Source organism: Triturus cristatus, chromosome 10 (assembly GCF_964204655.1).
Source record: "Triturus cristatus chromosome 10, aTriCri1.1, whole genome shotgun sequence".
NCBI classification, from domain to species: Eukaryota; Metazoa; Chordata; class Amphibia; order Caudata; family Salamandridae; genus Triturus; species Triturus cristatus.
Window position 1 is genome coordinate 446,234,164 of NC_140593.1, and position 22,384 is coordinate 446,256,547.

The 22,384-nt window shown below is 44.3% G+C and overlaps 1 protein-coding gene across 10 annotated transcripts in view; it reads right to left on the reverse strand.

The window, feature by feature from the left end:
* ARHGAP12 (Rho GTPase activating protein 12) overlaps positions 1-22,384 on the reverse strand; it is a 432,157-nt gene that overhangs the window by 19,554 nt on the left and 390,219 nt on the right. For all 10 annotated transcript variants that reach the window (XM_085631848.1, XM_085631845.1, XM_085631846.1 and 7 more), the window contains 2 exons: positions 19,841-19,918; positions 8,314-8,448 (listed from right to left, as the gene is read on the reverse strand). In XM_085631848.1, coding sequence (XP_085487974.1) covers positions 8,314-8,448; positions 19,841-19,918 — 213 coding nt within the window. The remainder of the gene's footprint in view (positions 1-8,313; positions 8,449-19,840; positions 19,919-22,384) is intronic.

The window sequence follows — 22,384 nt, forward strand, 5'->3', positions numbered from 1 at the left end:
AGACATAGTCTAGTCGCAGAATCCTTAACTTGTGAGTTCTCCCCAGGTGTCAGACAGGATCAGGAAAAAAATTCTCAGCACCTCTGCATGCCAGGGGGCGGCGCCCCATGGCTCCGTACGACATCAGTGGAGCCATTTAAGTCCCCTTCGGCACGCTGACGTCAGCTTCTTCTGTGAAACTTTCCGTACGTAACACGGAGACACATAGAAACTGGCTGTGAAAACAAGTGTGCTAAAAAAGAAAAGAGGAATAAATCTTTACAACAACAAACGAAAAAGGGGAAAAAGCTATGCTAACACAAAAGAAAAACCTTGAGGAAAAGGCATAAGTCAATGAAAAACATGTCATGTAGAGCAATGCGCAGGACAGTACACAAGAAAAACATCTCCTACTTCCTTATCAATATACCAGGAGAAAAGGGTGGAGGAGAGCTCCATATAAAGTCAATAAGACCAGACCAGCTGATCTGGAGAACCCCACCACAACAGAAGCAGAATAAGGGAAAAAAGGGAGGACCACTCCCATGCCAAAGGTCAATCGGTAATTCGCAGAGCGGGGAGCATGGGTGGGGCGTTAAGGAATCTGCGACTAGACAATGTCTTGACCAGATACATAGTTCGAAGGTATGTAACTTATTCATCTGATAGAGACATCTAGCCACAGATTCCTTAACTTTGGAATTAGATACTATAGTCGTAGTCTCTAGGAGGAGGGTCTGCGAACCAATCCCAAAATAGGTCCGGGAGGACCGGCTGACCGAGATTAATGTATACAATAGAGGACTGAGCCATCAGACCGACTAGGCAGATGATTGCATCTGTCTTAGATGAAAGAAAGTGGACACTAGAGGAGCGAAAGCAAACCACGTAGTGGATAGAAAAACTAAGGTATTAAGAAAAGTGCAAATGGACCCGTCCAAAAACAACAAAATTAATTAAGTCCCCCACCGCATGGAGGGAAAGACCGACCGAGGGAACAGATGACCTCAGCAAGGGAAAACAGAGTGAGGGAAAAGAGGCGAAATCCTACACAAAATAACCCGACAACAGTTGGAATGCCTTAGGTGAACCCAAGTACACTAAAACTGGGTGTGAAAGAAAAGATGAGGCTCCTGCCCTGATAAGGGCAACAGAAGAAGGGCCACCAGACGCAAATTCCCATAACCCTAGCAGGGGAGGGCCCTAGAAAACGAGGTATACACCAAACAAAGAAGTAGGAGTTCTATCATGGAGAACCAATCCGGTGTAATTGTCTCCCTTTTTTTGAAAAATGTAGTAATTATTATTATTTTTTTATATCAGCAGACTGAAAAGGATGGACACCATGCGGCCGAAAGGCCTGTGTAACAAAACATATCCAAAGGGCATAAATGTACATATGAAAAACTAAACACCATCCTAGCAATAAACCTATGCACGTAATGCATGCAGCAGCCCGATAATACATGGCAACACTCCAGGCACGCTGAGAACGCCAGAGTACCAGCAACAGAGGGTGAAAAAAGTGGGGAGGGGGGGGGGGGGGGGGGGAACGCCTCTCCAAGAAAAAAGCGGGTCTCGAACACAAGACAACATTGCCCGCTAGAAGAATCTCAACAGGCATGTACTTCCAAGGAGAAAACATGAAAGAGTGCACTTGTTCAAAAACGCCTACCAATATCTAGACCTAGGAGGTCAACAAGAAGGTATGACTGAGTATTCCAGAGACACCCAATGGGATATCCAGGGGAAAGACTCCCATAAGACAGATGAGGAAAGCAATCCCTGTTGGAAGGGCAACCATGGAACATGATATACATGTAGAACACAGGTTTATACAAGGACCGCTCAACTGCCGGGAGGCAAGGAGAACAGGTCACACAACGACCATGAGGGAAGGATAACAGACCACTTAATGGCTGTGAGGTGGGGCAGAAGGAAAACCTATGCCGTTCCACAATCGAATGACAACCAGACCGACCCTGCTGAGCGTCCGCAGCAGTGAGGACTGTCAAATACCTGGGGTATGCTGTATATTTCCCAACATCAGAGGAATTTGAACACCTGTCTTGGGGTACATGTACCACCAGAGGCACAAAACGGCACCATTGAATCCCAAAGCTTAGGTACAACAAGTTTCCACGAAAATCGCCAATCCTACCTTAAGCCAGGAGGTGTGTGGCATACGGCAATACTGACATTTAGCCTGATGTAATACGGAAAAATCTCAAGAAAACACATTCTCATTTTAACAATCAGAGAGTAGAAGGAAACCGCTCCAAAGGAGTGGAGAGCAAAAAATGCGTACCATTGAGATGTGATAGAACCTCTAAGGGGAAATAAGAGGCTGCCAAAGGACTGCAACCAAGAAAGAAGGTTTCCAACGCAATAACAGGACATGATAACAAGTCCTGAGCCACAGTCAAGGAACAGAAGAAAGGACAATAAGCCCAAGTGGCCAATATCACATACGGGTAAAGGAAATCACAGGATAAGGGAAACACACACCAGGCAAATCTCAAGAACCCCACTGGCCAGTAGAGTATGGCCCTATGCAGGGTCTCAAGATAGACAGCTAGTCAGCAGCACCAGAAGACCAGGGTAGAGACAGTGATCTGGCGATTGATGCCACAAAACGCATATAACAGCATTGAAAACACAAGGGGAAAAGGGAGGGGGAGCAAGCTAAGGGTCTGGCCCTCCATAGCTATCCCGAAACCTACATAAGGCAGCATCTGCTTGGCCTCCAAAAAGATGAACCTCATCAAATGGCATGTCAAGCAAGGCTGACTGGACAGCTTCTGAAAATCCAGACACCCGAAGCCAGATGTGCGGGTGCAATGCCACAGCAGACCAATAGAACCAGTGGAGTGTATTCCACACCCGATGAGCAGTTTTGACCGCCTGGCGACCATCTGAAATCAACTGGCTCAACTCGCCATTGTTAGCCTTTGGGAACAGAGGTAAAAGTTGTACAAAGGAGTCCCTCAAGGCATGAGGAAAGTGTCAGCGGATGAAAATCGTGTTGGTGGAGTGTAAAGCTTCACTAGAGGAGAAAAAAAACAAGTTTTCCACAAGAACCCTGCTACCTGGACCCTTTTCAAGGAGGGGAATGGAGAAGGTTCTCCATCTCAGGGGATGCTCTAATGGCCTGGACGACGTAGCTGCAGTGGGTTGGCTGTCGAATAAGGCAAGCGTGGTCCCCTGGGGCAGGGCGGTAGTTGTGGGCAATTGTACGGTCTACTTGTACACCCGAATCCGGTTTTGCCCATGCCCCCGATCAAATATTAGAAATTGCCTCACAAAAAGGGAGTACTGGTTCAACCCCCGACTGGCCTGGATGAAGGACCTCAAAAAGGGTCAAAATCCTTCTCCACTGTAGGTAGAGTTAGAGGTAAGACATCAGCCACTCTTTTCAAAACTTCTGCCAAAGAAGAACTGGCTTCCGAGGCAAAGCCAGGTGGCGATGAGAGAGGACGCAGGGGCTGAATCTAACTTGCTCCCTTTACCCAGCTCAGCAATCGAGCTGTCCAACAGAGTAGGAGCCACAAGCATTGGCGGATCCAAGGAGGCTATCCCCTCACGTTCTGAAACATCTACAAAAACTATCAGCGCCGACAACGGCACCATAGACAACAAACAGCACCGACATTTCACCGTACTGATGTCCGCAAAGAAAAGGGGGAAAGGCGTAGATCGACATTGGCGCAGATGCAAGGAGCCGAGGTGAAACCAACCCTATAAAGCGCAGTCGTGTCGTGCACTGACTTCAGCTCAGAGTCTTCCCGCGCCGTAGAAATAGGCACTGGCGGGCCAACCAACATCGCCTCGAAGTCAACAGACACCACTAGTGGTAGCCACAAAGGAATGTGCACCGACGCCTGTGTGTCTAATACTGGAACTGCCACCGACCTCCTTGGTGCCCGCAAGCACACCTGCATCTGGTTCAAAGTCGTCCTGGCTCCAGGAAAAGCTGGGAGATATGGGAGTGATGCTGGAGCGGAAGAAGAAGTCTCCGCAATCCACATCGCGAGTCGAAGGAGCAAGCGAAGGCCGGGACTTTGATCTCCTACGACACCGCTTACCATGAGATGTAGCGGGAGACTGGAACCGCTGCCCAGGACCACAGGGTAAAGAGCGGCGCTCATGGGAACGACCCCTGGACTGGGAGAATGACCGACGCCGCGAGGAGCTGGAGGTATGCGACAACCGTGCCATCAGAAGTATTATGCAAGATCCCGCAGCGCCTTTGGCTTCAACCGCTGGCAGCCGTCACACTTGTTGGCGCTGTGATGCTCGCCGAAGCACCGCATTCAGATAGAATGTGGGTCCGTAACAGACATCTGGCGAGCGCCGGACTAAAACATAGAGGGTATTGGAATTTAACACACTGTTTCAGACGAGAAAAGTTTGTCACAGAAGGCCGAAAATGTCTCGAGATATGCTACTTCGGATCCACGTGCAGCGCAGAAAAAGAAGAAACTGACGTCAGCGTCCTGGAGGGGACTTGTAGGGTTCCACTGACGTCATATCCGGAGCCGACGTCATATCCTGAGCAGACATCATACAGAGCCATGCGGTGCCGCCACATTGGTGCAGAGGTACTGCGGAGAAAGATTGCCTGATCCAGTCAGACGCCTAGGGAGAATTCACAAGTTAAGTAATCTGCGACTAGATGTCTTTATCAGATACCATGGCTTTACCCAATGAATTGCTTAAGACCAGGAGTCCACGGTGTGACTTACCTCCCTTTGGGATTGACATGTTGGTGGTTAGGCAAATGTATTACAATTTGTCAGATTTCCCAAATTGTTCTAAAGAAAGAAAATGCACAACTGGTCTCTGCTACTACCCTATGCAGAGATACCATGAGATGCCTTCATATTTACGTTCCTTGCAATGGTAACGGATTCACAAAGTGAGGCAGCAGTGAGAGGCTTTGGGAGAGCAAACACCCACTATTACTTCATTTATTTTCGAAGGAGCCTTTTCACGGACACAACTGTGTTAAAATGTGGAAGGCATGCATATGGAGGTCTGCTATCCCTTGCAGCCTCCATTCCGGAATTTGCAGACATTAGCAGAAGGCTGCAAAATATCTTCTGCGAATATACATTTTGCAATGGGACAGAGTAGCTTTGCAAGAAGAAGCACTCCGCAAAAACCCACTGCTGAGCAATTCGCAGAGGCTGGTTTGGGAACAGGGTTTGATACATTGGGCCCCGAGTTAGTAACTTTCCTTTCTTATTAGTCAGACCTCGCACAGCCAGTAAACAATTTGCGACAATCGTGAAATGACCATCCGTTTATTTCCAAAAGGCAAGGCTAGACTTTTTGCTATCCCGGGTTGCAGCCCCAGGCAATGTGCTTAAATGGTGCTCTGATAAACTCAGTGAAGACACTCAGTCGCGAGTGCTGGACTGGATTTATTTTTAAGCACGTAGAAAAATATACATCATCATGTACATGTGAATGAATTTTAGACTGTTTTTTTGGGGAACTCCTGTGTAGGTCTCTTATTTTCCTGTATTCCAAGCCCTCTATCGCACCCCTCCCCAAGCACATCCCAAGCTTTCCTCTAATGTGCAGTGCAACCATACCAGCCACCTACCAGGCCAGCACAGTATATCCCAGGTGTCTCCAACAGGTTGATCACGAGCTACCAGTAGCTCACATACACCTTCTGAGTAGCTTACAGCCTTGTTTTAGGGGAAAAGGTAATTAGTGTATTTAAAAATGTAATTGTGTTGCGTATTTATTTCCATGGTGAGAATGGATAAATGATTTAATTTTGTGAGCAGGCCTCTTAATTATTCATTTAGGGCAAGCAGCACCAGATCTCTGCCATGACTGGTGCTGCGCCATCTATCTTACGCTGCACAGAGACGCGCTTAAGGATTTTGTGCGTCTGTATCTCCCCCACTATCTGTATAGTTTGCTGAAGAAAGCTACCCCTTTAATAACACCATGATTGGAATTAGAGCATAACCTCCATTTAAATCTCCATTGCCATTATTTGGCTAATTTCTACACCAGCCTTATACCCCATCATCCAAGATTATCCCAGTTGACAGTTCAGCTACTGTGCCTCCAAGTGTCCAAAAAATGTGTGCAACCCAAGTCACATCAACTTCGGCTTGTCCCACTTACCAGTCGTTTCTGGTGGACGGCAATTGGGGGGTGAAGGGAGGAGAGAGAGACAGAGACACACAGAGAGACAGAGAGACAGAGAGACAGAGACACACAGAGAGACAGAGAGACAGAGAGACACACAGAGAGACAGAGAGACACACAGAGAGACACACAGAGAGAGACACAGAGAGACACAGAGAGACACAGAGAGACACAGAGAGACACAGAGAGACACAGAGAGACACAGAGAGACACAGAGAGACACAGAGAGACACAGAGAGAGAGAGAGAGAGAGAGAGAGAGAGAGAGGTGCAGGAGGGTTGGTATGTGGCAGTCCAATGCTATCTGTAAATGCATGTACTTATGGGTATTTGTGGGCATATGAGAGTGAGAGAGTCAGGTGATACGTGATGGTGTGTTCTGGTGTCTGGGTCTTGGCAGACAAGTGTCTGAAAACGTTTGTGTATGTGCACAATCTGAAAGTATATAAGGCTGCTGTTATGGACACCCCCTGTGCACAAGAAACGGGGAGGAACCACAAGAGTTCGTTCCTGGCTTTATGGTACGTCTCAAGGAAAACAAAATCCCGAAACTGGATCATCCAGTAATCATTTATTGTAAGAACGAAAACTCACTCAACCAAGAAAAGGCAAACAACAACAGAAAGGTTGGACTGTAATTAATATTGGTGGTTTCGTAGGATGAAAATAACCAACAAGTTTGTTAACTGGAAATCCAAGTCAAAATAGAAAATGACAAGTTTTAGGTCCCCTTCATAACATCTGAACCATTTGACCAATCAGTGCCCAATTTGGAAAGCTCTTCGCTTGATTTCGGATTGCTTTATCCAGTTCCCGCCGCAATCCCCGCCTCCCGAGTTTGGTACAAGGTGGCCAAGGGAGGACAAAGTTATTAACAGGTGTTAAAATTAAATTCCTTAAGGCGTGAAGTACGACCCTTAACTATAAAGCTGAGGCAAAAACAAGTACTCTACACTTGATGGCAGGCGTATGCAGAGCCTGAATGGATCTACAGTCACAGGTGCCATCAACAGATATTTACATCGAAACATGCACAGTCGGTGACAGCAACAGAGTAATTATGGTTAAGATGCACCGGACATTAAAAAAGTGCTTTTTAGTTGGTTTATAACATTTGAACCCTTTAACATACCTGCACGAAATGTGGCACTGGCTTGATTCATTCAAAATACGTTTCAGCTGGTTACGTTTCACACAGATCCATCAGGTAGAGGGTTGGGTGTGGAGTGGTGGTAATGGGGGAGGAGGAAGTCTAAAAATGTGTTTTCATTCAAGCTCCCCCCAAAATGATTGCCATGTGCTACAGCTAGAAACATCGAACCGAATTACACCCAACTCAGCAATAAAGAAGAAATTTAGTCCGAAATATGCTTTTTAATGGTTTGGTGGGAATTTCAGTAGTTTTGGGAAATTAGTATCACACTATCATGCTGAGTGGGCTTCAAAGAATTATCTTGTTAGTGGACAATGTGATCATGAAACTCACTGGCTTTTGTCAATCAACTATGAACATTCAGAAACACTATTTGTTGAAGAAGAGCTTGGATTTTTGTCATCTGGAGTGATGTCACAGATTAGGTCATTCGAAATGCCCTCAGTGATGCCATGTCTAAGACCAGGAGTAGAGCATTGCGACATCATCCGTTATGGTTTGCTTATATAATATCACGGTTTTTCTTGGTGAATTGCTTAGGTTTTTATTAAAAACCATAGATATAGTAAATGTTTATGATTTTCCTGAAACGCACCTTAGCGTTAACTTTTTTCAGTGAAAAACTAGACAAGTATAGGATTATAGGATGTGTAACTGTTCACAATTTTTTTGTGGTGCCAATGTGACCAGTCTCTAAGCTTGTCTGCCAATGTAGTGTAACTGCGTGTTCATTCAGGAAAGATTAGTATTTCACAGGAGGAAATAAATCCTCATCATCATCACAATGGTAACTTACCTACGCCACTTATGACCTAGAGGTGACATGTTCTCTGCTTAATAACGTGCACACACGTTTAATCAATCAAGGCCCCTTATCTGCATTCATTATACTTTTTCAGGTGGTCTTCCACAGCCTTAGGCTGATTACTTAATGTATGCAGAGTTCGACTGAAATGCTTCCCTTAGTTAATATTACAATAATCACGGATTTGTATTTCAGGTACTTACTGATTGCATTGACAAAGTCATTAAAGTAGTTAAAGGTGAAAAGTGGTTCAGGCAGCTCTCGAAAAAACATCTTCAGTGCTCCAGTGATGACATGGATATCCTCCCACTTGCTATCGTTAAAATCCAGCTTTTCGTCTGGAAATTAAGAAAAAAAAATACTGAACAATGAAAATACTCAACAACCGAAACACAGTGCTACATCGGACTGCCCAAAATGACTTCTATAGGGATTAAAGGTACTTGTCAAGGAAGATAAGAAAATCAAATCCCTTAGGTACTCCAAAGTGAGATGAAGGCAAAGGTGTAAAAAGATGATGGACACCCGCTCCCCCAGCAGAATGTTGTTAGGGGCCGGATGGTAGTGGTGGTTGTGTTACGCCCCTGGATGAAAGTATTGTACAGTGTCAGAGTGATTCCCCGTTACCACAATTCTTAGCATAATGGAGTGCTCAGCCATTTCATTCAGAGTTTGAAGAGTAGATCCTTCTGGTAAATTTCAAATGCCCTAGTTTACGTATTGCAGACACAAAACCGAGCTGCACTTAATAACTGATCATTTATCAATCCATCTATACAGGCATGCATGTTTCCATGCATTACTATGTAGACGTGATTACCATAATGAATAAGTTACTTACCTTTGGTATTCCTTATCTGGTAGAGACAAGATCTAGCTGCAGATTCCTTACCTTTGAATTAACCCCACACCCCAGACTGGATTGGAAGTTTTCCTACAGCAGTACCTGTACGCGTCCGTAGAGGGCATCAAGTGACTCGGTAACAACGTCATCCACTGAATGTGACTTTGACAGAGTCCATATAAGCCCTCCTCTGATGTCAGTTTTTCCCGCAACTACTTTCCGAGCTTTAACATGGTGCCACGTATAGCAACTGCTATGGAAACAGTGTGCCTGAAAAAATTCTTCTTTTTGAAAAACGTTTATATATATATTTTTTTTAACCAATGAAAAGGCACAAGTGTAAATAGAAGGGATCTGGGAAGAAAAAGGAGAATTTGTTCGCACAGCGGGGAGGATGGCTGGGTTTGTAATGAATCTGTGGCAAGATCTTGTCTGACCTACCAGATAAGGCGTTACCGAAGGTAAGTAACTTATTCATCTGACAGCCATCTAGATGCAGATTCCATACCTTTGAAAGAGCTACCTAATCAATACCATCCCCGTAGGAGGCTCTGTGAACCGATTCAATGAAAGATCCCTGACTAGGCTATCCGGTCTGTATAAGCAAAAGAGAGAGAGACTGGCTGCCAGGAAGAGAGGTGAGGAAGAAGACATCCCACCATAAACATTGTGAAGAACCCCGTACGGAACTGAATACGCAACTGTGCAAAAACATGGGAAAAGACATGGTAGAAGAATAAAGGCGAGTGGGAAAGAACACTCCATATGAACATACTACATTCCCCCCCCCCCGCTTTAATGTTCACCTGGCCAAGAGAACGGGGTGGGAGGCCAAGAACAATAGCTAAAACTATTGTGCGAAAGATCCTAGCCAGACCCTCCAGGATTTTCGATTTGCAAAAAAAAAACTGTGAAATTGGCAGTTTTGTAGAAAGGTTATGCTTTTTACAAGAGGGCCCACAGAATACCTTTCATTTGCTCAGTGTTGACTATAGAGCCAAATAAAAGACTGGATCAGAGAGCAGGAAAGGAAATGTTAACTCACCTGCTGCGACGCATCCTCCTGCCTGGAGAACACTGCTGCTGCTCGGACTGGTGCACCAAATAGCAAGTACTTTTTGTTCCGGCCCAGTAGGTTATGCAGTTTCTCTGCTCCTCTTCCCCAGCCCTCAGCACTCCTACCATCCACAGGCTGAAAGTGGATGGTGTGATTGCAGGGGCGTGATTTAAAAACAAAGGAACTATTTGGGCCCGAGAATTAGGGTCCATAGGCATGTGTCAGGATCCGCTGGGGAACTATTTTCTTTTTTAAAATGTAAGAATTTGGTCCTGCCGCTCGTGGGCATGCAGCGAGACCCGTTGGGACACTTTTTTTTTGTGATAATTCAGGCTTGCTGCCCATGGGCATGCGGCGAGATTGGATCCACTGGGTTAAATTTTTTTTTATTTTTTTTAAAGTACGAGATCGGACCTGCCGCCTGTAGGCATGTGAAGGGACCACTGGGCAAGGCCGGCTTTAGGGTGGTGCACACTGGGCACTGACCTCGGGGGTGGGGGTGGGGGGATCCTTCAGTGTCCGTCTTTCAGGCAACTATAAAATTGGCAAGAAAACTCTTGTTCCTGCTGGGAAAGGAGGTCAGAGTCTTGTATAGCTGCAGTTTTGACTTGCCATAAAGTAGCACAGAGGGTAAAATTACCTGCTGCAAAGAATAGATTAGCATTTTATATGGATAGCTGAGTGGATTAATAAAGCCTGCCTTTACCGGCACATATGAAATGTATATGAGAGGGGGGCTATGGAGAGATGAGGAGCACTTTTGCCGTGTGGTAGTGAGGGGATCAGAGGAGGTGGTCATGTGGGGCGGGTGCAAAAAAAGATTGTCACATCAGGCACCACTAATGCTAAAGCCCGCCTTACTGAGCTGTATCCGCGCTCACACGGAGTGAATGAGACACCCTTGAAAAGAATGCCAGAAGATCACCAACCTCCATATGAACCAACCCAGAGTGGGTTATCAAGGAACCAATGTCTGAGAAGAAATGGAGAAAGATGATAAGTAGGCATAAACCCCCAAAAAGGGGTAGAAGGTACATCTGAAGAACAGCCAAGACAGTAACGAAACATTGGGGTTGGTATCAGAGGTGTCATGGAAACGTCTCTAACAAGCGCAAAAAAACATTGTCCAAAAGTGAAAAGTAACACCAACTTCATGCAGGGCAGAAGTAGATTAAAACAGGCCATGCAAAGGCATAGAAGAGAAAGGGTCGGCTGAGTAGGTCACCCATGCCAAGATACAGACAAGGTATGTCCGCAAGGAATCTAAGAGAAAAAAGATAAAGGGCAAGTGGCGGTCTTGCCAGTGTATAGCGAAAACTAGCAAATGAAGTGCTAACGCCTGAAGAGAGAAAAGAAGGAACACCACCTAGGTCAGGACCACACAATGCACCCTAGGCCAAGAATCATGCCCCTTCCCTTGCATCTGCTAGGAAAGAACCCCCCGGCTAGTGTGGAGAAACACTCAACAAGCAGGAGGTGGGGGCAGGAGCAAGAAGAAGAGGGGAGGACAGTATAGCAATCAGGGATTAAGGTTTCGCTCCACTCAGACTATCCTGAAAAGGCATAATGCTGAGTCAGCTTGAGAGCCAATCAGATATTGCCCATCGAAAGGCATGTTCACCAAGGCAGACTGAACAGCCTCAGAGAAGACAGATGCGTAGCCACACACGCCGGTGAAGAGCTACCGAAAGAGCCATGCCTCATATGACCGAATCTGTGGTATCTATGCCACAACGAATCAGCAATTTAGTCACCCGACGGCCATCCTGGACTACCTGACTAAGAGTGTCCAAAGAGTCATCAGGGACAGTGGAGAGAAGGTGCGAGACTGAATCCCACAACACATGAGAAAAGCAGCCCAAAACACAAGTGGTATGAAGGAAACAACAAAGCGGAGCTGGTGGCAGAAAAGAGATATCGACCAAGAGAATCTAGACTTTTAGACCCCTTGTCTGGAGGGACGTTGGGCACACTGCCTAAGTCGGGGAGGCTGTAGCAGCCTGAACCACAAAGCTGCATGGAGTAGGCTATTGGAAAAGGCAGAGCGGGTCTCCAGGGTAAGGATGGTGCCTATGAGCTATAGATTGGTCCACGGAGGTGCTTGAAACGGGTTTAGCCCAAGTGCCCAACAGAATATCAAAGAGGGTTTCACTGAAGGGGAGAGAAGGTTCAGTCTTCATCTGGCCCTCCTGATGAAGCACCCCAAGTATAGGATAAATGGGCACTTCCACAGAAGGAAGCTGCAGCGCCAGAACCACAGCAACTCTACGCAAAAGCCGAGCTAGCCTCTGAAGTGAGGCCAGGAGGAGAAACCAAGCCTGAGGATGGGGAGGAATCAAGGCCTCTAGCATCACCAAGGACAGACATCCAATGAAACTCCAGAGTAGGCTGAAGAATGCCAGTTATGTCATCACCGACAGCACCAAAATATCTGTGTCCCAAGGGGAAAATAGCAGGGTGCTCCTCTGAAAGAGGAGAAAGGTAGCCCGAAAAAAGCTGTTCACCGACGCTGTTCCTGAGGTCGAAGAGGTGACAACTCTGTGTCGGGGAAGAGAGCCAAAGTAGGGGCAATCAGCGCCAGCGGATCCAACACTGGCATCACAGGTGGGAACCCCTAAAATCAGCACACCAAGGGAGGGCTTAAATGGACTCTGTCGAGATCGCATCTGGTAGATGACGTCAATCAATCACTTTGTTTAAGTTAATAAAAACCTTAACAATATTCCAGTAAGACCATCAAACTTGCATATAAACAAAATGCTCAGTAGTGTTTTACATTATCAGTTACAGCGGTCACACAAGCTCTCGGTCGCTCTAAAGTGCTTCAGTATCATTAAAATCCAAACAATAGGATTGAATTCATAATTGGAACCTCAACTACAACGTATCACTGTAAAACAAATTAAAAGTACCAGACAATGATTCATGGTACTCAAGCACATTTTAGCTATGTGACCATCAGGCGAAATTATGCAGACAATGTTCATCACAGAGGAGCTAGGTTTTCCCTCAGACCTTCTTGCTTTTTCAAAAAACATCAAACATGTCCTCATTTTGCAGTTAAGTTGAGGGTCAGGTGGGTCAAAAAACACTTGATTATGACTGATCTGCAAGAGCGAATGCCCCTATCATTAAAAGCTTTTTTTCAATGATAAAACCCAAATAGACTTTATAAAGGGATAAAATCAGATCAAGTGAATAAAGTCTTGAACTGCTGTGGCACATGAGCTGAAAGTCCAGGGACCACTAGATTTCCAGGTTGGTTGTTCGGTCAAGGTTGGCAGCAACCCAAACAGAGAGGCCATTAGCTTTCGTTTTATATGTAAAGAAAATATTCCAAGGCATCCTTGGGTTTTCTAGCGGCTTCCTTTTGATTTGGTGTATTTTGCAGTGCCCGTTTCCTGACTTTTCCCGATTTCATTTTAACAATTAATTATAATAATATTTATTTCAGCCCCTCTCCCTTTTCTTTTTTATGAGGGTGAAAAACTATGTGCAATCTCCTGTGTTTGGAGTTGTTTTCACTGAAATTGAATAATCCAGGAAATCTGTTAGAGGACAACGTCATTACTGAGTCGCTTGACGCCCTCTACCGATGTGCAGAGGTACTGTTGTAGAAAAATGTCCAAATCCAGTCTGGTGTCTGGGGATAATGTAAAGGTAAGGAATATGCATCTAGACGTTTCAATCAGATCTCATGAACTTCTGTTTATGTTTTTTAGGTTATAGGATAACACGATCTATGCCAATAACAAGGAACTTATGGAAATATATAAAAATAAAACAAAACAAAGATAATAACAAATAAGAGAAAAACTATTCCAGCAAAATGGTTTTCAGGGGGCCTTCACTTTATAATGAATGTTTGTGGTCTAGTTGTTCATCACAACTTCATGGTGAAGCTACAGTAGCTCACTGGGGAGTCACCACACAGACTGCTGCTGGCGTTGGAAGTACATGTTTCACTTAGCATGATCGGCCTTTTTTCCGACCTAAATTATAAAAAGATATTTGAGAATTTATAGAAAATGTGACCTCATTTAGCTTTCTAGAGCATGAACCAGAACATCTATGAGAAAATTAAATCTGTCATTTGGTACATTTACTGTAGTCTCCTTGTTACAAATTGAACAGTTCCAGCCGACCACGTCAGTACGGGCCAGCTAAAGCGTTAACAGACTCGTTAACAGTACCTTTCTTGTTGCGGCCGACACGATGGTGCGAGTCGGTTGAGGGCAACAGTCGCGGTTGCATAGCACACAAATGGAAGCGGTGCAGGGTGCAGTGCCCTCACTAAGCAGAGCAGGCAGCGGCTTGGTGACAATCGTCCAGACAGCCTCTGTGAGTCCAAGGCTTATGGTGCAGGGTGAGGCGGTGCTCGGTGTGGTGCTGGCAGATGGGGGTATAGTCGATGAAGCCAGGCTATGTGTGTCGGGCAGCAACAGTGTCGGTAAGATGAGGCAGTGCGGAGTGCGGTGCCCCCAGGATGCGAAGCATGCAATGGCTTGGTGACAATCGTCCAGACAGTTTCAGTGAGACCAAGGAAGCGGTGCGAAGTGCGCCGGTGCCTTCTGCAGGGCCTTCAGGACACGGAATCCTGCAACGGACTTGGTGACAGAGTCGGTTGCCCTTTTCTTCTACGGATACTGAAACCAGCGGTTCCAGAGACAGTGCCCAGAAGGATGGTGAGGTCTTTGCTGTTCCTGAGACCTAATTAACAGGAGACAAGCTCCCCTTCCAAGCCATTGGAGACACTTCTCAAGCAGGATACACACACATTTCCTCTCCTTGGCAGAAAGAGCTACTGCAGGCCAACCCCAGACAGCAGACAGCAAAGGGGCAGTACACCTCCTCCAGTTTCTTCCAGCTCTTCTCCTTGGCAGAGGTTCCTCTTGAAGTCCAAAGCCATCTAAAAGTCTTGGGTCTGGTCCCTCTTTTTATAATACAAAATAGTTTTTTTACTCTGTGGCAGAGAAGCTCTTTGCCCAGCCAAAACCAGTTTGTCCTCTCTGGTTCAGCTTCCTGGCAGGCGGTGGAGACAATATTGTCTAAGGCAGACCAGGCCCATTCAGGTGTGAAAGAAACCTCTACTCCCTACTCTGAATGCAGCCCAGCTCTGACTCACCCTGAAAAAGCAGGACACACCCCCCCAACCCCCCAAAGTGGCTGTCTAAACAGAATGCACAACCCCTGCTCCCGTCACTCTAAAGCCAGACAGTCAATACACAATCTAGCAGAGTCACACTGGATGGTTAAGCAAGAAAATAACTACTTTCCTCTGTATGTGCTCCTCTGAAAGCATTTGGACATTTGGGTGTATGGAAAGCCAACAAGTACTGCTAATAATGGGTCTCTACCCGAGCCCCCTTGCTGGCTGCCTCCCCTGGTATGCGGCTTTAAAAAGAAAGCTTGGGACTGAGATTGTCGGCCACCCATAGATTTTGCTATGTCTGTATCCTTTCTGATTTTCTTGAGCAGCTAGTCGGCCTTAGGGCTTAACAGATGCTTGTGATCAAAGGTACATTCAAGAAATGCTGTTGCCCCTCTGACCTTAAATTCTCAGAGCCTAAGGGAGGTGTGTCTACGAAGAAGGGTTCTAATGTTGATCCCTCTAGCTGCTGTGTTTACTGCATTGAGGGAACGCTAAATATTAGCACTGTTAATCATTTTGCTCCCAGCAACCAGCTTGTCGTCTTTTGAGGTGACCCACGAGTAGGTGCTTTAGGAGCCCCACAGCTTCTCCTCCCAGAGATAGTGATGTTACCTGAAGAGCAGGCCCACCACGTTGGCAAATGTGTGGCTGCCCCAAGTGCCACCTCCTGCAGTGCCAAGCATTTTGAACTCTTAATCAGGGGAAGGAGAATCCCTCTGGACAGTGCAGAATTTCTTATGGGCAGGGTGCATCACCAGGGAATCAGTGAGAATGTATCTACGAATATAAGCCGGATCTTTTGAGGAAGACTTGTATTTCTTTTCTATCCTTGGAGTCACCACCCTGGCCTTAACTAGATCCTTGAAGAAGTCACTAGCGGACTTTATTATGCCCTTTAGCATTGGAAGATAAACAGCGGACCGCTCTGGTTTGGAAAATGTTTCCACAAGGAATTTGTCCTTATCCTCCATAGTATGGGACTGGACACGATGATGTTGGGCAGTCCACTGTTTTACTGCAAGATGCACAGTAGTATCATCTGGTGGAGATGCCTTAGTAGGATATGGCTTGTGACCAGGGTCATCCTTTGGGATCACTACATAAACTGCCCCAGGCATCATCTCTTCTGAGGCCTAAAGCGCTCGTCCTAGAGGTTCTGTGGGTAGTAAGGACTATCAGGGTGTCCGGTGGAGGGGATTGTGGAGGTGGTGGTGTGAAGGGTAGTGGCAGAGAGGGTGTAGGGCGGATAGCTGCATGTTTATCCCTTTTGGGGCTTCATTACGTAAGAGGAGAGAACTGAGGTTCTTTCTCAAAGACATGGCTTCTGTTAGCAAATGTGGATGAGCTCTGGAGCAAGAGATCTTGCCAATATGTTGCCCTTTGCCCTGATGAATAAACAGTTTCTTCTGTTTTTCATCCAGGACATCGACCAGCCTTTGTAAAATTGACCCATCTGAAGTGTCTCACCTTGGCAAGAGGGGACTTTGGCACCGAATTCAGTGCCTATGCTGGTGGATGTTTGGCATTAACTTCGGCTCACAGTGGGGTTTATCAACAGCTTGGGGCTGATCAGGAAATGGCTTCGTCGCCAAGTGAGGTTTTTTTAGTTCCTAGACACATAGCGAGTTACTAAGTGGGTTAGGGTTCACTGAACTTGGGAGCGGCTTTGCTCGACGTCAAACCATACTTTAGAGTCCTGATCATACCAGCTGGACGTATGAGACCTGAAAGTTTAGGCTTGTTTCGGCTTGACTTTGGGCTCAATACCAGACTCCCACTGGAGTGGTGCTCTGCCTCAGTCATTGGTTGTTAAGGGGCTCAAGGCTGATCTTGAGGTGCTGCTGGGGCGCATGGTGTATCCCTCTTCTTCAGCCCAGAGTCTGGTGCATGCTGTGATGCTGGTTCGAGGAACTTGACCTCCACCTCAACACCGGAGGACTCAGGGTCTTCTTACCTATGGCCCTGGGAAAAGTAGGCTTTTACCTCCTCTGCTCCAAAAATGTTGGGCATTCCCAGTAACTCTTGGTCCTGCATATTGTGCTTCTGCCTCCAGTGCCAAAGTATTTTTTTGAAGCTGAAGGAGAGGCAGGCTTTGCAGGAAATCCCTTCATGCTCTGGGGAGACAGAGGTTGCAGGGCTCATCTCGGTCATTCCAGGGGTAGGCTGTGATTCAATTAGGATAGAAATGGAATGGAATGCAATCCTATTTGCATTCTTGAAGAAAGCCTCAACCAACCTCAGAGTAGAAGGCAACCCAATGCCATAATGCATCAAGGTGTTTAAAATTTAAAAAGGAAGTGAACTATAGTTAGCACGTTTCAGGGTTTGACAAGGAAAACTGTGTTTTTAAACATCTTACTGCTTTCTGTCTGACTTGAGGAGGCATTGATGGGCTACAGAACAGCTTCTGATCCATTTTATTGAAAACTAACTCATACCGAAGATCTGCTAAGCAACAAGGACAATCAACACATGCAAACATTTACGGTTAGCCTGGGCCACTGGAATTATGTGATCCTGGGGCAATTGTGAATTCCGCATTATTATGGGCTTGGTGCATTTGCCACATAATCCTTAAATTGCGGCATAATCCGCATGTTTTAACAAAAACTGTTTCAAACTCAAACAGATCGAAAGTTACTAAATACGTGGCGATGTGTACCTGTGCAGTGGAAACCCCTTCGCAGAAGTTGACTGGTCATCTTTAAGTTGCTTATTGCTGCGTTTGGTTTGTAAACAGGTACTAACCAGGTGAAATATTTGCCCAGACAGTAAACATGAGTTAAAATGTAAAAAGAAATCAAACAATACTATGACATAATGTGCCACAATATGATGCATAATTTGCCTTTTTTGCTGCATAATACAGTTAACCCTGCTGCATAATTTGGTCCTCCACTTCCCCGAAATTTCCAATGGCCCTGATATTAGCATAGTTATCGGAAGCTATATCAAGTTAATTTTCAGATGATCAAGGTAGCTTTGCTCACTAGCCTCAAACACACAATATATTCATGAGCAGGTTACCAATGTTTCAATAGGAAATAAGAGGAGACTGAGATGAAAACAGAGAAGAGCCCTCGTAATCTGGACCATATGTGGAGACGTAGAACACCTCACCCAATTAAGGGAGCCTGCATTTTGGTGGAAGAGCTGCACAAAGGGGAACAGAGTTGTGGTAGCAGGAGATATGAATAGGAAAAGAGCCTGCCACACACAAAGGATGATGGTCACCAAAGACCATGCATTTCATCCACATCCAACCTATACAAAAACAGAATTGTATCCTGCTAAAAAGCATGAAATTAAGGATTCTGAACAGCGACTTAGAGAATCCATTACAGGACCACATTCTCAGAGAAAACAATGGAGAGTATTTCTGATATTCTTCCAACAAGGATGGACAGTTTCTCAGAAGGAAGACTTTTTGGGGGAAGAGGATGATCATAGCTCCCCAAGCTGTAGAATATGCCAACACATATATGATAGAGGCTGCAGAACAGCAATAAAGCAAGGCTAGAACTCCCCATCTCTAGAATAGCTGAGGCAGGTTGTTTCTAGGTGAAGGAGATGGTGAGGATAGGAGTCCTCGAGATAGAGATAAACAATGTTTAAACACATATAAAATAATTGCACAGTAATAACTAGTATCAAGGCCAATATAAAGATATTGAACATGATTACAGTTCTGCAGTTTGGAGCTATGTCAGCTAAGTCGGTAAGGGTTGAGGACAGGATGGAAAAGAACAGGTTTCACAGACAGAGGTTTGCAATCCATTGATGCAAATGTTCAGGTAGTGAGGATCTTCAGGTAGCTGACAACAGTTCACTAACTAAGTAATGGGACAGACGAAAGCATAAAGCACAATGGTGATAGTGTTGCTTGGAATAGAAGACCACTGCAGAAAAAAAGTGTAAAGCAGAGAGGAAGACATTTTTCTCCATACCAAAAATAATACTGAGACTTAAACACACAGGTGGTCGTATAGTGTGCAAGGCAGAATGCATTTACTCAGAAGAAATGTTTAGCATTCATGCAAATAGAGACTGTAGGTTCATATATAAAGAAAATGAGAAACAATGATGTTTGGAAGTTGCTTGTTAATTATGAGGGGGTGGTGAGAAGGGGGCAGGACATACGCCTGATTCTAAGATCACACTGCTGGCAATTGAAGATTTGCAAGGTTGGGGAAGAAACAGCATAAAAGTAGATTGCCTTGGAACTACTATAAAATTCCATTCTAGTATTGCCCTCATAGTACAGTTTCTCTTGTGTTTTCCCAACTAGCCACATCGAGGATTAGAAGGAGTTGATTTTTGCTATGGAAAATGGACAGTTACCACTTTGTATTGAGATAGGACTAATGTGTAGAGTTTGCCTTTTTGAAAAGCATTCACCAATTTACACATGTTAAGAAAAAGATAGGTATTAGAGACATCCATGACAATGGTATATTTTGTTGCTAAGCCTTGTGGCAAGTAACCAATGAATTCAACAAAGCTACTACATTGATAAGTAGATTTAAATAAGTTTAAATGCCACCATCGAATTTAAAGTAACACAGCTACATGGAGCAACAAGAAAAAGGGAGTTTATCAGCATTAAGCATGAGCTGTCCAAATAGCCTCAAATTTGCAGAACCCTTAAAACAAATGTAATGAGCATCATGTACTTACCATGGTTCACCGCAAATCGCAGCTTCTGTATCACAGCAAGGTTGCCACTGACTCTGTATAAACCATCTACTGCTAATCCTGAAAAAGGGATAAAAAGGTATCTAGAAACAGATTTGAGTTTCCAAGAAGAACTGCCAAACCCATATAGTCTGGCTATTTATCTGCCTATGACACCCCAGAAAGTATATTGGACATTTGTGAATTAATTTCTATATATATTTGAAGAATACTCCTGAGCTTTTTCTTCCAGTTTCATATTGTTAACTGAAATTATCGGACCATCTAGTTTTGAAAACATCACCCAGTTATCCCACTATGTTACCAGCCTGTCTTCACTGCTCCAGCTCAGGCTTTAAAAATCAACTGGCATATTGGGCAAAAGCCGAGGTATTTCTGATCTTGTACTGCACTGAAGCGACAGGGAGAACGCTCCACATTTATTTCTCCAATACCCTGCGTGGATTGCTAATCCTCTGCCACATGTGCATGCCAAACCTCTTCCACATTCACATGCCCACACTAGCCAAAAGCATCAGGAGCTTTAACAACAAATTTTACAATGGCATCTACTCTCGAAGAGAATGGTAAAACCACACTGAGACCAAACCTAGAATACAGACCTTGTGACAATAAAACAGTGTTATCCTAATTTGATTGGCTCTGAACGGGCTAACTCATCAAACAAGGCTCTGACTTTCAAGTTCCCTACCATCAGCCGGAGGTGACCCTCAGCTCATCCAGTCTCATAAACTGGCCTACAAACAGAACTGGGGAAATCATAAAAAAACAGACATAAGACTATTTAGATGTGAATAGAGATAGACAAAACTTGTTCTATTTGCTGACGTTTAATAGAGGACAATTTGCACAAAAAACCCATGTTGTTAGCTAAGCACTTCAGTGGCTGAGAGTTGGAATTCAATTATTTTCTTATAACTTAAGGTTCAAAGCAGCCATGTTAGTAGCCTATCTCCAGTTTGCTCTCACTCTCATGTCAAGGTGTGGAATACAGTAGTGAAGAAATTAACCAATCAGTTGCGCATTGATTATTCAATCTCCAATTTCGTGCTGTTACAAGTCTACCAAAGTCTTTTAATAATGGATTTCTACAGCATCAACATTGTAGTTGCTTGTCATGAGTACCCTATTTAACTTGCTGAAGGGGATAAACAATTAAATATTTGTATTAAATATTTTGGTTTAAACAGCCCATTATTGTCGGGTCTTAGGTCTGTTGGTGTCTCTGGATTTTTCACATGTATCCATTAACATTAAACTGACAGTGTATTTACTACCAGATTCCCTAAAAGTTGCAGATCTGTCATTAACCTATTAGCACACTAACGAATATTCCTCAGATTTCTCCAATACCTTATTACAATGTCTTAAAACTGAAGTCATGAAATAATGTAAAACATGGACCTCATTTTTATTTAGGCATACACTAAGAACACAAAAACAATCACATTTCTGCACATCAACATAGATCCACAAAGACACACCCAAACAGCAACTACTTTACACTTGAACCTATACTTCCGGTCATATTTTGTGAGCTTAAAATATCAGAGTACCTTACTACTCTTTCAAACCACTAAGAATACAGCAGATACCACAAAAAATGTCACATACAGGTTTCCTAGAACACAACATTTCTTACACATATATACGTATCCCCCCCCCCAAAAAAAAATATTTACACACTATAAAATATACAGAACAAAGTAATATTACACAATTTCTCTCAATACATGGACCATGTGCACTTACCCAAAGATCACCTACAAAGACTACCCCATAAACAAAGACCTAAAGACCCCGGACAGGTTATAAAATCTGACAAGTGATACACTGTGATCAGAATATTGAGCATGATTACCTATACCTAGTGTCTTGCAGCATAGCTTTTCAAGCCATTATGCTTTTAAATATTACTGCTGATAAAGTTAAAACCCTGTCAAAGGCATACACTTCCGAATATTAATAAGTGAAATCAAACTTGATAATGGATTTGTTACAGAAGTCAATTGATCAGTACTTTTAGTCGGTATTCTATATTTTTTCGATAAATTTGGAGTTCGAGAAAACAAATCACAAACCTTTATAATAAAAAAGCTTACTACTTTACCCAATTCTGTCATGCCTATTAAACTGACTTACTCAAGCTTTTCAATTAAGCTTTACTGGTTCGCTTACACATACCTATGGCATTATACTTAAATTTTAAACCAAATAACCACCAAGAATCTTGTTTAGCATGCATCTCAGGCCCAAAATTAGCAAACGTCTGAGATGTCCCTTTTGTGAGAATCAACGGAGAAAAACTTGAATTAAAAAAATCTTCGGCAGATTAACTCAAACAGCTTTCTACCACAACATTCAAGGCTGAGATACAGCATCAGGCAGTTTAAGAAAGCACTGAAGGTGGTGGATTGCATATTGTTTATTTTCTTTGTGTGAATATTTCAGTCCATTGATTCTGTCTAACCATGGAAAGCTGAATTGATAATGCTTTCGTAAATAATGAAATAGGCCTTTGGGCCA